The sequence below is a fragment of the Lodderomyces elongisporus genome, chromosome 1, assembly GCF_030384665.1.
Source record: "Lodderomyces elongisporus chromosome 1, complete sequence".
Taxonomy (NCBI): Eukaryota; Fungi; Ascomycota; class Pichiomycetes; order Serinales; family Debaryomycetaceae; genus Lodderomyces; species Lodderomyces elongisporus.
Genome location: NC_083673.1, coordinates 89,824 through 104,922, shown reverse-complemented (window position 1 = coordinate 104,922; position 15,099 = coordinate 89,824). Strand labels below are relative to the sequence as shown.

The 15,099-nt window shown below is 36.6% G+C and overlaps 5 protein-coding genes across 5 annotated transcripts; 4 read left to right on the top strand and 1 right to left on the bottom strand. All coding sequences in view use genetic code 12, as the record gives it.

Moving 5' to 3' along the window:
• Positions 1-807: 807 nt before the first annotated feature.
• Positions 808-1,481, top strand: PVL30_000030 (uncharacterized protein; the record flags this gene model as incomplete). Its single annotated transcript, XM_061119139.1, has 3 exons — positions 808-827; positions 985-1,216; positions 1,320-1,481. 3 exons carry the CDS (start codon positions 808-810, stop codon positions 1,479-1,481), a joined length of 414 nt encoding a protein of 137 aa, XP_060975122.1.
• Positions 1,482-1,523: 42 nt separating this feature from the next.
• Positions 1,524-2,013, top strand: PVL30_000029 (uncharacterized protein; the record flags this gene model as incomplete). Its single annotated transcript, XM_061119138.1, is given in 3 exon segments — positions 1,524-1,528; positions 1,545-1,552; positions 1,766-2,013. The coding sequence occupies 3 exon segments, from the start codon at positions 1,524-1,526 to the stop codon at positions 2,011-2,013; spliced, it is 261 nt and encodes an 86-aa protein (XP_060975121.1).
• Positions 2,014-4,097: 2,084 nt separating this feature from the next.
• Positions 4,098-6,926, top strand: PVL30_000028 (uncharacterized protein; the record flags this gene model as incomplete). Its single annotated transcript, XM_001527455.2, has 1 exon — positions 4,098-6,926. The coding sequence occupies one exon, from the start codon at positions 4,098-4,100 to the stop codon at positions 6,924-6,926; it is 2,829 nt and encodes a 942-aa protein (XP_001527505.2).
• Positions 6,927-7,269: 343 nt separating this feature from the next.
• Positions 7,270-9,228, top strand: SWC4 (swr complex subunit; the record flags this gene model as incomplete). The annotated part of the gene is made up of 1 exon (XM_001527454.1): positions 7,270-9,228. The coding sequence occupies one exon, from the start codon at positions 7,270-7,272 to the stop codon at positions 9,226-9,228; it is 1,959 nt and encodes a 652-aa protein (XP_001527504.2).
• A 59-nt stretch (positions 9,229-9,287) lies between these two features.
• PVL30_000026 (uncharacterized protein) lies at positions 9,288-14,240 on the bottom strand (the record flags this gene model as incomplete). Its single annotated transcript, XM_001527450.2, has 1 exon — positions 9,288-14,240. One exon carries the CDS (start codon positions 14,238-14,240, stop codon positions 9,288-9,290), a length of 4,953 nt encoding a protein of 1,650 aa, XP_001527500.2.
• Between the last annotated feature and the right edge of the window lie 859 nt (positions 14,241-15,099).

The window sequence follows — 15,099 nt, the reverse complement described above, 5'->3', positions numbered from 1 at the left end:
TTACAAGCTATCATTGGAAGAGTGTATTATGCGACTTAATAAACGGCCCGTTCAAAGTCATTGGAAGGAAAAAGCGAAAAAGAAAGAAAAAATTAAAAATAAAAAAAATAAAATACAAAAAAAAAGTGGGTGGATAAATATTGGTATGTGTGCGAGTTTCTTTATATAAAGCGAATACCGGTAGACAGCGGTTAAAGACGGTCTAGTAAAAAGCGGAACTTGCAGCCATTCGAGAAAATGTATTTACATTGACATTTGTTCTTAATTGTACACAATTATAAGTTTAGCAGATAAAGTGTTATATAGTTGACTTTGAAAATCTTTTTTGAAGGATTTAGCATGGGTAGAGGAACAAAAGATTTAAGCAATATGTCGTATCTCAAACCAAGACACTAACTCATGGTCAGAGATGGATAATTTGTAAACTTCTATATTGTCTCATTCATATACTTTTATTTTATATTTCATCAGATTGTATTGACCAAGTCATACTTCTTTGTACCTAATTTATTTTCAATATTTTAGACACTTGAAATAAAGGCACAATGTCACTAGTTCATTGCACGTTGTGACTGTGAGACATCAAGACCAAATGGTATGTTAAGAATGGAGAGTCTCTAAATTGACAGAGTTGGTTGAAAAAAATAATCAAGTATCAGTATAGAGACACAAAATTAGGCCATCCAAAGTATAGTACAGGGTCGTGCTGATGAGCCAGGGATTATGAGAAGAATGATTTTTGAAGCAATTGACTTGAAGCTGCTAGTATTATGTAGATTCTAAAGAGATAACTCAGAAAATCATGTAATGTTGGGCTATGCTGCTGCGTATAACAGTAGAAGATATAAACACGAATAAGTTATTTCAAAATTGTTTAAATAAAGAGTCAGGAAAAGGCTTGTAGCCTCATTAATGCGATTAGAAAGGAAATTGCTGACAATAACAGCGTTGAGAACTTGTCCTATATTCAAAACTCAAGTAAAGAAATCGAGAAAAACCTTTATTTGCTGTCCATAATACATCAGCCACAAAGACTGATAAGTCACCGGCGGATGAGATGGTGTTGAGTAGGTATGATATGCTGAAGTTCTCCGGTCCTAAATCTAAGGATATCGAAGGTTTCTTTCATTGGTTAAAGAAACTTATTTGGTATAAGCATGTGAATTATATCCCTGATTATTTGTTAAGAAAGGATATCATATCAGCAGCTGTACAGGTTCGTAATGAGGGTTTGGAAAATTGTTATCCGTGATGCATGTAGGAAGCCTGATGAGATTGAATATGGTCCTATCAAGTACTACAAAATCCTACTGATGTAGCAAGGTAAAACAGATGAAGATGTATATGTTGATTTAGTAGGCGAGGTGAATAAGTTGAAGAAACTGGGGTGTGACCCCAGAAGTATTTTGATCACGATTCTGATTGAAGTTGAAAATTATTTGACTTACAATAAAATAGGTGATTTGCCTACTATCACATAAGTCCGGATTTTCAAAGCTTTGTTTGGGAATCAACAAAACATAATGCGGTAGATATTAAATCAGATGGATACGTGAGTGAAAATGAGAAAATTGACGGGAAGAGGAAAATTTGAAGATTCCTATCTTGACGGGAAGCTTATACGTCAATGTTTTTTTGACAATTGAAACCAGTGGGTATCAGGAGTTGTTGGGGAAAAAAATAAGTGCCACCTATGATGATATATGAGCAGCCACAAATGCCACCTTGAACCAGAAGATGTCAATGATAAGTTTTTGAAAGATAGGTCCCAATGCAAAAAAAGTCATACCAGTAAAATGTGACGTTTGTGGCAAAGCAGGTCATTCCATGGAAGTCTGTTTTAAGGTTAGGAACGCGGTGCAACGGAAGGAGTTAACTGCGAAAGGAGGTAAACTCTTCACAGCGGACAACATGGAATTGCAGATAAAAGAAGGTGAGACATACTTCTTAAAATACCAAGACTTATTTCCTACATTTGCTAGGCAACGTACGCAAACCTCAAAACAAGAATGAACGAAAGTGGTTTCGTGTGTGATGGATTTTATAAATCATCATTTTCAAATTTTGTTAATTCTTAAAGAACCCTTTTTTCTTTTATAATCTTCGATTTTTTATTTTTTCAATTCATGTTTGGATCTTCAATATTAGTCCATATAAGCAAAAGCTACGTGAAAAAGAAAAAAAGTTTCACAATTAACACTTAGCTAATTGTTTCTTTTTAAAGCTCGGCTCATTTTATTCCTAATCGTAGTATCCTTTCCTTATGATTAATTTGAGACGTCCTAATAGGAGACTCCACAATTTTATTTAATATTCGCGAGAAATGAATCGTACGATTTTATATTTTTCATTCTTGGTGTAATCACAACACCACGATCATTATCCAATTATCTGATCCTAAATCCTTTTGCTGGTTGGATACCTGGTTACTTTATAGTGATCCGACGATTTTGTTCAACATCAAGTATAAGTTTAAATCATATCATCTCTTACCTTTTGGTTCATTGGACTATGAAGCACATTAAAAGTGGGCCAACTTTTAGATTGCGTGACTTTTTACACATACTTTACTGGAAAAAAAAACTCACACCTCATGTTATTTTCAACTTTTATACTCCTTTGTGTTTACAACCTCCCTTCAATTATTTGAAAGATTAATATGGAAACTTAAAGTTTTTTTTTTCCGATTTTTTGGGAAAATGTATTTTATTCGGGAGGTTTTCATCTGTCAAAGTTAACCTCTCCGCATATAGCCGTAGCATGTTTGTAGTGTGAGACTACTACCCTGCCAAAGCTGTTGCTTCACTATTTTGTTAGTGCACATTATGATTTATGGGACTTCCACCCAATGGGAGTTTCCCCTCCACACTCGTGTAATTTTAAACACATCCCCCTTATTTTTTTTCTTCAGATAGGGTACTCTGGCTATATTATACTGAGTCGAATCCATTTTCGCGACAAATGTCACTCCTCAGTTTTTCTGTTTAACACTATGACACTAATCATCGCTGGATATCCATCCAGTTCGTGTTGGCATGGACATAATGTATAGAATTGTTCGGAAGGTAAAAACCTTCCTGCTAGGGACCACCAAAATGTCACATAATCACGGTATTTAACGTAAGTGTGCGACTGCTGTGTTCACAAAATATTGCTTCTCGCTCATTAGAAACAGCGATTACATTTATATGCTTAAACCATACACATTCTGAGAAAGTGTTCCAGTATCTGAAGATGCTGTAATAACAACACAGTGTTTAAGTGTGAGTTGTAGTTTTGTTTAGCACAACCTATGAGTGAAGAGATTCAGTAGGCTGATCATTTCCTCTCAATCTCCACTAGATTGTGCTTAACTTTGTTGTGACCATATAAACTGATATTTATTGATAATTCTACATAAATTGATACAAGTCTACAGAGAGTACATTTGTCTCATTTATATACTTTTTGTTTTCACTAAATTATAATGAACAAGTCGTATATTTCATTACCCAGTTAAAAAATAAGAAGGAAAAGAAAAATATTTTTTTTTTCTTTTTTGTATCGAATTCGTACTAATTTTTTTAGTTTCCACTCAACAAGTAATAATAAATCAGTAGTTTTCTAAGCAAATGTTTATTAATCGGATATAAGTATTAAATGATTTCCTTTTTTGCGTGGCCATGTTTTTAACTTGAGCCAAGAAGGTTTGCTATAATTTTTTTTTGGTTTTCCTCTAAACTAAAATCTTGGTCTTTGTTGTAAAACTTGTGACTATGGGGGAAGGGGGACGGGGGAAAAGCTAAAGAAGGGGGTCGGCGAGAATTGGGAACAGGGACGAGTGCACCAAGCTTTTGCGCCCGTCTCATTACTACTAGAAAGTGGCAAAAGGAAAATAATTAACGTTAGAAAATTTGAAAGAGACGCATTGAGGGAGGACTCATCTAAGTCCGCGCGCCTCAACCACGACTTGCTTCCCGATCCATCATCAATCAAGTACCCATTAAAAAAAAGAAACATCATCATCAGCATCAACATCTCTATCAACACCACTTTCACTGTTGTCACTATAGTCACATCTTTTTTTAATTAATCCATTGTTGAAATCTGATTCAAACATGACTCCGACAGGTACTAGGCGATCGAAAATTAGACCGCCAAGGAAATCATTGGCTAGTTCATCTACAGTTTCAAGCTCTACAGAAGCTGTAGTGGACTTTGATAAAAATTGGGAAATATTGCAAAACGCAATATCACAAATCCAGAATAAAAATGTATCCAACCTATCTTATGAACAACTTTACCGAAAAGCGTACCTCTTGGTGATACGGAAGCATGGAGAGCAGTTGTATGAAAAAGTTGCCGAGACCGTAAAAGAGCATCTTTTGCAACAGAGAGCCAATTTGCTTCAAACATCGGTAAATGCAGAGGTGTTTATGCAAGCACTTTTACAGGAATGGGACGAGCATTTGCAAAGCATGAAGTTTGTGGGAGATGTGCTAATGTACTTGAATCGAGTTTATGTTAAGGAACAAAAAAGACTACTAATATATGATCTCGGTATTCAACTATTCAAAGACAACGTCATAATGTACAACAACAACGAAGTCGGCTCTAAAATGACTGAGATCATTTTAGATGAAATCAGAAAGAGCAGAAACGGCGAAGTTATTACATCAAATATGTACATCACCAAGTTGATCAGTATGATGGAGCTGTTGATTGAAAACAATTACGCGTCTGAAATTCCATTTGGAGATAACTACTACCAAACAATTTTTGAACCTGTGTTTTTATCCAGCTCTGAATCGTATTTCACCGATCTTGTGAGAGAATTTGTTTCGCTTAACCTGGGCTCTAAGTATTTACACTCAGTAACACAATTTATCAGAAGCGAGGAGAATAGAATCAAGATGTACCTACCGCTGTCGTCACATTCTAAATTGACAAACCTTATGAACAATATTTTGATCAAGGATAAAATTGATGGAATAATGCTAGCATCCAATGAGGGCCTAGATTATTGGTTGAAACCTATTTTGCACAATGCTTTACAGAATAGAGGAAATCCAGAACTGTATCATTTCACCGATTTGAAGATGTTGTATCATTTGGTTGGCAGAATTGATGACGAGTATCAAATACTCCGACTTCGACTAAAAGACGCCATAACTGCACAGGGAGGAACATTACCAGAATGGGTGAGAAACTCACTTGATTCATCATCATCATCCTCCGTATCATCATCATCATCATCATCATCATCATCATCATCATCGGAAAGAAAGACGAGCTCGGCTAGTCAAACGCAATTTGCAATCAAATGGATAGAACTGGTTTTGAAATATCGCGCTCAAATTATGGAAATGTGGAATCGTTCTTTTGAAGTGAATTTCATGATTGAACAGACATTGGCGTTTGCTATAAGAGATTTTATCAATGGAACTAATAAAAGAGGCAAAAACGAGATAAATGCTCCAGAGTTGCTTTCGGTATATATAGATTATAACATCAAACAGCTTGGAAAAGGATCAAATGCAAATACCAAATCCAACACCAACACCAACATCAACACCAACACAACCACCACTATTAGGACCACAACCAACTCCGGTATCAACAATATCGGAACAGGTATTTCATCGCACTCGGGTGACGAAATTGAGAATTTGATAAACAATTCTATCCAAATCCTCCGTTTTGTAAAAGATAAAGATGCTTTTGAAGCATATTATGCCAATCATTTTGCAAAGAGATTTTTGAACTCAAAGAGCACTCTGGGCTCGGCTTTCAGCAAGGGCAATGACGTTGAAGAGATGATATTGTCGAAATTGTGTGAGGAAATGGGTACGACATCGCTCGATAAAGTGATTAAAATGAGTAAGGATATCAAGATCTCAAATGATACTACAAATGGCTGGAAACGCTATTTGGCAAAAGCTAATATTCCAGTTTCTAACTTGATTGATTTGGACTTGAAGATTTGTAACGTTGCAGTATGGCCAAAATCCTTAACAAAGGACTATAAAAGTTTTGAGAAAACAGAGCGAGCAATTGAAGATGGAACAGTAGCAGGATCAGGAAATAGGAATGGAAATGGAACCGAAAATGGAGGCGATACGGGAACAAAGTTTGTGTGGCCAAGACAGCTTCGAAATACTATACAAGAATTTGAAGAGTACTGGTCTTCTGGAAAAAAGAATGATAACAGAAGCTTACATTGGTCTCCAAAGTTTGGGTCAATCGATATGAGGATAACCTATCCTTCACGAACTTATGACATTAATTTACCAGTATTTGCCGCAATAATTATGCTCTTGTTTGCACCACAATCACTGTTGACGGATAAAAATGGACCTTGCAAACTGGCCTTTGAAGAGCGCAAAGTATTGTCTTATACTGAAATCGTAGAATTAACAGGTATTCCACTGCAAGAACTCAAGAGACACTTGCAATCAATTGCAGTTGCACCTCGACTGCGTTTATTGGTGAAGAGTCCAATGTCGAAAGAGGTTAATGATTCTGATACCTTCCGACTCAATGAAAAATTCAAATCACCAACACCTAAAGTGAAAGTGCTCACAGTGTCTTTGGCCTCTTCTTCTTCTTCGTCGTCGACATCATCATCATCAAAGATGTCTTCATCTTTGGCGACTGTCACAGCTGGCAAGAGTAACAAAAAGACCGAACAGGAGGAAGAAACAGCCGAAGTAAACGCGCAAATCATTGAAGGAAGGAAAATCGAATTGAACGCCGCAATTGTTAGAATCCTTAAATCTAGACGCACAGTGTCACACAATGAGTTGATTGAAGGATTGATCAGACAGTTGAGCAATCGTTTTCAGCCTACAGTGGTAATGATGAAACAAAGAATAGAGGATTTGATTGAAAAGGAATACTTGAAGCGAGACGATAATGATAGAAATTTATATCACTACATAGCTTAATCTAGTTGATTTAAATTTTACATAGTTGAAATATGTATCTTTTCTGCTTGTTTTGTTTGTTTTTTGTTTTTATGTTTTTTGTTGCTTTTTTTTTAAATTTTATTTTACATTTGTTGTGGTGGAGTTTTCCTTATATATTAAAGTATGAGGACGGACACTTTTGTTCACTAAAAATAAATTTTGAATAGATTAAAAATTTGGAAAAAGTCAATTTTTTTTTTTTTTGAAAAGCGCATTATTTTGGTTATCAAATAAAGTACAAACAATAAATACGTTTTAAACTCTTTCTTCCTTTACCCAATCTTTTTCATCCCTACTGTTCTTACGATTCTACTTGTTTACGATGTCAGCGAATGATGTGTTAGATGTACTTGATATTCAAAGGGACGATAAAGGTCCTGCTAAAAAGCGTCAGAAGTTGGCTTCCCCCGCAGTCGATGCCAATCAAAAACCATTAACTGGAATGGCTCGTGAACTTTATAATCTCATGGGGCCAAACACAGCACCTATTAGCGTGACCCCCTCAAATACTAAGGAGAAGAGGAAGTTTAAACCCAGTCCATGGACTAGAATAAGTTTCAAACCCAAAGAGCTGGATGTTGAGTTTCGACATTGGGTCAAAGGGTCAGAGAGTTTACTTACTCAGGAAGACCAGCTACTGAAACCATATTTCTTCGATAAATTCAATGTCGAAGTCGAGATTCCAGAACTAGTTGAGGAATCAGTTTATGAAGAACTTATGAGGATTGATGCTGAAAAGGAAAGTAAAGAAGTGGAGTCGAGAAAGGAGGAGGATAAGAAAGAAGAGGAGAATAAAAAAGAGGTAGAGAATAAGAAAAAAGAGGAGAATAAGAAAGAGGTAGAGAATAAGAGAAAAGAGGAGAATAAGAAAGAGGAAGAGAATACAAAAGAAGAAGTGAATACGAAAGAAGAAGTGAATACAAAAGAAGGAGAGACTAGAAAGGAAGAGGAGGAAAAGAAGAAAGAGGTGAATAAGAAAGAAGAAGAGACTAAGAAAAATGAAGAGAATAAGAAAGAGGAAGAGAATACAAAAGAAGAGGAGAATACAAAAGAAGGAGAGACTAAAAAGGAAGAGGAGGAAAAGGAGAAAGAGGAGACAAAAGAAGAACAGGAGAGTAAAAAGAAAGAGAATGATGAAGCAAAAGAGACTCCAGCCGAAAAGAATGAGAACTCAGAGTTGAAATCTTCGAAAGACACAGATACTCAAGCTTCTTCTACAGAAAATCCCACTGATAAAAATCTGCAAACAAATTCATTGCAAACAGAATCAAATACAACGAAATTGACAAAACCGTGGACATACACAGAAACAAAAGAGCTATTTGACCTCTGTCGAACATTTGAACTAAAATGGCCAATAGTCTATGACCGTTTCCTGTCTACTGGTCGCAGCTTAGAAGATTTAAAGCAACACTTTTACACTGTTTGCAGCAAAATTTTGCAAAGATCTGAAACTCCGAATAAAAACCTTTTGGATAGCTTGCAGTCTTTTTCCAAAGAGAAGGAGATTGAGCGGAAACAATACCTCGAAAACTTGTTACTCAGGACACCTGCAGAAATTGCCGAAGAGGAATCTCTCGTTATTGAAGCCAGACGATTTGAGTTGGCAGCTAAAAAGATGTTGATGGAAAGGTCAAATTTGCTTGTATTACTCGACTCACCGCAATCGGCGCATAATGTTGCCCAATACCAATCTTCGCAAGGAATCACAAATCTTTATAATAACCTCATGTTATATGATAAACAACAAAAGAAGAAGCAGCTGCAAAAAGTTTCTGCACCTGATCCGGTACCTCCCCCAATTCCACCAGCAGCATCATCGTCATTTAAACGTGAAAGAACATTCCAGACGCTGTTACAACAATACTTGTCGAATATGCTTAAACAGAACTATCACACGACCGCTGCAATGAAGCAAGAGGCAGGCGCTATTCACGACCTTTTATTGAGAAAGTTGACACAGAAAGAGGAAGAGGCGTATGGATTACATTATCATGGAACCGAAAAGTTGACTCCCGGGGTTTCGCTTCGATCTCAACAACGATTACCGGGTTTGCAACAAAAACAGTCTGTGTTGAAACTGGTTAGTGCTTTGCTTCAAGAGCTCGATATACCAACAGGAGGTGGAAGCGCAATGCGACCAATAATGCCAACACGAAAAACCATGGCAAAGTACGACGAACTCTTGAGAGCAATGGTGACTTTGCTTGACTTGAAGAAGGCAAGAGATAAGCTTGAAGCAGAAATTGGATTGATCAAAAGTCAGCGTGATTTACAATAATCGTTATATTTACAAATCATATATACATACATATACATATATACATATATATATATATATTAGTAGTCTAAGCAATAGACACTTTCGTTATTGATGTCGCTGGTGTTTTCCGTGATATCAACCGTAACGTTCTCATTGTTAATATTCTGATTTTGACCAATATCCAGTAATTCAACTCTTTCTAAATCATCAATAAGCTTTTCAACACTGAAGCTCGGACCAAAGTTGACGTTTACGTTTAATTTCAAGCCACGAGTAACGAGAAATGTTTCTAAGCCTTCAAAATATGCTGGTTCAGTGTAACCTTCGAAAAGGATGTGCTTGCACCAAAGTGCAAAACCGTAAATTGATCTTAAACATTTCTGATAATAAGGATTCATATACTGTGCGTCTCTATCATTTATTGACCAAAGAATTTCCAGAATCATTCTAATAAAACGTCCAAAACTCTCGTCACGAAAGTTATAATTGTACCCAAAAGCGTTGGTGACAAATGCTCTTAAAAGAGAAAAAACAATCTTCCATTTCGTATTTTGATTAGTTTCCCTATTGCGCTCCAAAAGAGTGCACAAAACTGCGAGATCACGAGTCTCCTCAACTAAAGATGCACCTACAGGTTCGTCTCCAACCTGAACTGTATTTAGTAAATTAATGGAATCAGCTTTTTGCTCAACTGTTAATTTGTCGGATCCAAAAGCGCTAAGATTCGTCATTCCTAAAAGCAAGGCAACTTCTTGAATAACACTTTTCACCGCATCGTTCAACTCGAATTTGAAATTTAATAGATTGGTGATGATAAAACATGAAAACTCTTTATAAGATGAATCAATGTTTTGAAGAACCTCCTGTCTAATTTTTTGTACTACTCCTAGCACTATCTTATTAAATGTTAGTACTGCTGAGTGAATCGAACATGCTTGTAAAAGGTTAACAATGAGTGATGCTTTAGATTTGTAATCAAAATGCAAAGGTAAAACGACGTTTGAAGACAAAACTTGCCAACCAGAATGTTTTATAGCACGCAAAATCAGTAAAAGATACTTTGAAGAAGATGGCAATGACAAGTTTTGCAACACTAACGCCATTATGTGCTCCTCATGGTTTTCCAATTTATCATGTTGCAATATTTGTGAGTAAAAGTGGAACGAGAAAATGTCCCTGGCATATTCATTTCCCATAAAACAAAAAGTCTGCAAAATGAGTTTGTCCCAATTGACTCTTAATATGCCATATGTATTCACCCAAAACTCAATGCACAACTCTATTGTGGAATCTGTCATATCTGAACGGTTAGTTACATTATATGACTGCATTCTAGAATTTAAATGACCAAATATAAAGTTGTTTGCATCCTTAAGTATTTGCAAAGCCCATTCCAGGTTTGCAACTGCCGCTTTATGTTCACTTGATAGTTTTTTAACAACTTTGCAACACAACAAAATTATATCTGCATAGCACTCTGGTTGCAAGTTGTCTACCTTTACCAAGGAAACAAATTGCACCAACATATAGTCATCCTCATTATCTATAATACTGTTGAGTTGTCGAATCAAAAATTTCCAAAGTTTATGGGCCCCAGGTATGTCAAACACTAGTGACAGCACCTTTGTGATAATCCCGTTTAAAGCAGTTACCGGTATTCTCATGCCCTTTTCCAAAGTGACCCTAGTAACTGACAATACCGCATACACTGCCAACTTCACAAATTGACGGTCACTTACTTGAATTAGTGATTGAATCATTTTGTCCACTTGAGATCGCAAGTCAATCTTGGTGATACGGTAAAGAACCAATATTAGATTAAACTTGTTAACAAACTTGACTTGATCTAATTGACGGTTGCCGTATTGCGTGTCATTAGAATTGAAAAACTTTATTGCAAGACGTTTCATCTGAGAGGCACTCTCTATGGTGGAAAAAAATAACACCAATACTTGCAAAAATCCTTCAAAAAAAGTAGTTCCAGGAATGTCTTGCCTTGTTCGAAAATCATCTAATAGAATAGGAATGTCCATCTCATCTTCAAAGTTTGCAAAATCTCGCGATTGAATTATTTGGTATAATTGTAATAATATCTTTTCTTCAAGCGGCCAGTCGAAATAAGTGTTCATATAATATATGGCTTGAAGGCAACGATTATACAAATCCAGTAAATTGTTTTCGTTTTCGTGAGAATCCTTTAGCCTGTCCAAAATTATTTGCAAGGGTTCCCAGCTACTTTTTTTCTTTGCTAGTCTAATAATACAGTATAAAGATTCCACCAATCTATAGTTGTCGTAAGGTTGATGAGCTCTTAATGCCGACGTCAAGCTAGCTAACCAAAGTCCTTTGGAATGCAAGATTGTATTAAGGATGTAAAATGATTCTGCTTCATAAGACGTGCTGCCATTTAAGTAGTTCATGGAGTAGTAAATATCATGGTCGAAATTCAAAAAGTATAAAGTCCAGAAGTACCTAGCAACTTCGAAAAAGCTTCGTTTGTTATTTTGAACCTCAACCCCATTTATTTCGCCAATAATCTCCATAACATATTGAAGAAGTAAAATATAAGGCGTTCGAAACATGATTTCAATTCCGTTTGGTTGCTCAACCCATGAAGAGCTGACTAATCCTAGTAATGAAAACTCCCTAGTGGTTGGCTGTTTCTGCAGTAGTAAATACCACGAAATAACGCCACGGATCAAGTTGAGAAATGCTTGCCTTGTATAATGCTTTGCTTTAGTTACTAAACGAGATAAAGCCTCCTCTATTACTGGACTTGAAGCTTCAACATTTAACAATGTCAAAGTTACCAGTTTATCGCCAATATTGAACTGAACAGGTTCAGTAATACCACTAATAGCTTTTCCACTCTCTAGAATGTGCCTTAAATTCTGCAACTGGATTTTATTCACAAAATTATCTACATTGAAAGAAGGTGCACTGTGAAGTGCTCGATGATCTCGAATACTAGACGACAGAGCGTATCGATGTGCATCTTTGAATTCTTCTGCTTCCACATCAGTAGTAAACGAGCTGGGGTCTCTGCTCCATAATTTACGCAAAGGGCCCCTTTTGAAGCCAATAACATCGGAACGCTTGATATGCTTTGTTTTTTCTTTCCTGACATCTTTTGGGTCTTTTGGGTCTTTTGGGTCTTTTGGGTCTTTTGGACCCGCCAACTTTGTATTCGGTGGTTGCGCAAATTGTCTTTGCTCAATAGAATCAGCTATTTCAAAAGATTCCGGCAAATAGTCAAACAGGAATATATTTCTCCTTCTAATACCAGAATTAGGCATAAATATCTCGTTTTGTTTATAATTCATAAGTTTTCGTCTTTTACTGATTTCTCCTCTACCAACACGCGATGTAGAAGTACTCTGGCGACCAGCACCAGAGAAAGTCCTAGTTCTCCTACTTTCGATTGTTGTATTTCTTTTTCTTGTCCTTGCTTTAGCCGCTGACACTCTTCCTAAGAGATTTTCCCTATTTAATCTCCTCTTCTGAGGACGAGTCGCGGAGACTTGTCGAGGATTGTGTGATAACATACGGTCAAATGAGTAATCCTCTTTAGCTTCATCTCCATCAAAATAATCAGTAGCATTGTATAGTTCATTTTGATAATGCTGCAAATGCTCCAAATCCTCCTCTTCATCGTCATCATCATCATCACTGTTCTTGTGATTGTTGTCGTTGCTGAGGTTGTTGTTGCTGATGTTGTCATTACCATCTCTGATAATTTCCAGGGTGCGAGTCCTATCTGCTACATCAACCACATTGTCGTCATCAAAGTCTCTCGTCAAATCCACATAATTGTTAGGTGATGCAAGTAATGGATTGAAAATGGGTTCATCGATATTAATTTCAGTGTTGTCATCAACAAATTCAGATAAAGTTTCCATTGGAGCAATTCTTCGAGTTCTCTTCCGAATTGCCAATCCTTTTCTTTTTTCAAGAGGTTGCTTTGAGCTATCCACTTTTCTTTGCTTCTTAGGTTGATAAATGGGTAAATGTTTTGCAGATTCGGGTAAGACACCTCGAAGTGCGGACTTTTCTTTTCTGTACCTCCCACCGACTCTGATGAATAGTTCATCCTCCGACCCAGAGTCTGATTCGGCTTCACTGTCTCCCGCACTCTTTGCAGCTCTCTCGCTCTCACTTTCGCTTTCGCTTTCGCCTCCACTTTCGTTTTCATTATCACTGTTGCCACCAGCAGCAAGATCATAATCAGACATATCTGAGTCCAGGCTATTGTATGCGACATCATCAAACCGTGCAAACGCTTCAATATCACTTTGTGTGTTTTGGCGCAGTCTTTGGCTGCCATGATGATTATCCAGTACTCCATATCCACCATCATCCTCATCATCATCATCTTTATTATCTTTATCTCCTCTATGAACTTCACTCTCCTTCTGTTCTTGGTCCTGTGCGGCTTTTGATTGCATTCCCAATATTGAAAGAAAACTTTTGTGTCTATACTTGTCATCACGAGGATACTTTCTCTTAAGTTCCATGTAGTTGAAGTTTAGTAACTTAATGATTGCCTCCAAATCTTGTCCATTCTCTTCATACAAGTCATTTAAATATTGCACATCTGAAAGCCCCAAATAGTAAGCTTGGTCGGCAATGTATGGGTGCGTACTAGCAAACTTGCGCCGTCGTAGGCTTCTCCTGGAAAATAGACGCGTGTAATAGGCTTGCAAATTGTGAATGTCATCATTTTCCACCTCGGCGTGAAAATCATTATTAAGATGATTAGAGCCATGATTGTGGTCATTTAAATGATGGTCAAAAGTGGCAACGGAATCAGATCCCGCTGTGGCAATAACATTATAATTGCTGATCCTCTGGTATTCCTCATCCTCTTGTGGGCTCAAGAAGTTAGCAGGAGCATTGAGGAGGTTTTCCAACCGCTCCTTTAGATCTTCTCGAAACAAAGACGAAACTTTCGAGAGTCGGTTCCGCAACGCTGTTGAGGAAATGTATTTGTAATCCAAAGTGCCCTCATCCTCAGAATCAGATATTTGCATACTATTGATATCACAGGTCCAGCTGGGTATCGATTTTAAACTTTAGATCTAGTATAGTGAAAAGCATGTAGTTGAAAGAAAATATTGTAGATATTAGATCGAGGTGTAAGATCTAGGCCAGGAAGCTTCTGATTTTCTACTCTATTCTTTCTCCGTTTTGCCTTTTTTTAATCTTTCTTTTTTTTTTCCCTTGTTTCAAGCGAAGGCTATTTTTTTTTTTAGAGGAAAGAGAAAACAGATGCGTACACGTCTGATTTATATATTCAATATAAATATATATCTATATCAAGCTCTCCCTCTCACACATACTTGCTCTAGTTCTTTATCGATGTCTTTTTTTTTTGTCGCGTAGTAAACTCACCTTTTATCAGTGTGAGGATGCTGCACATTACATTCTAACCACATAGCTTCACCAATACTAACAACATAGTTTATAACCAAATGACTATAATCTGGAAAAGCGGTATCATATTTGAGTACAATAGTATCACAGAATAGTATCTACCTGTAAGCTGTGAATCGATATATGATGCAATTCATAGTTGGAGAGATGTCGTAGAGTCGCTATTCTTTACTTCGATACACATTCAATCACAGTGAACTTTATCACTGCAAATAATTTCTTATTTTCAATTCAATTTAATTCAATTCTTAATTTCGATCTTTTATTATCTTTTCTTTTTCTTTATTTTTCTTTTGTACATTACAAATCTTTTAGAATTATGTGATGGATGTCTAGATTACAAGTCCAGTCCGCTCTTTTGATTGTCAACACCCTACTCACGATGCTTGATTGTTTTTTCAAGACGAGCTAATCCAATTTCAAGTGATAATACGATTCTCCATTTTATAAAAAATT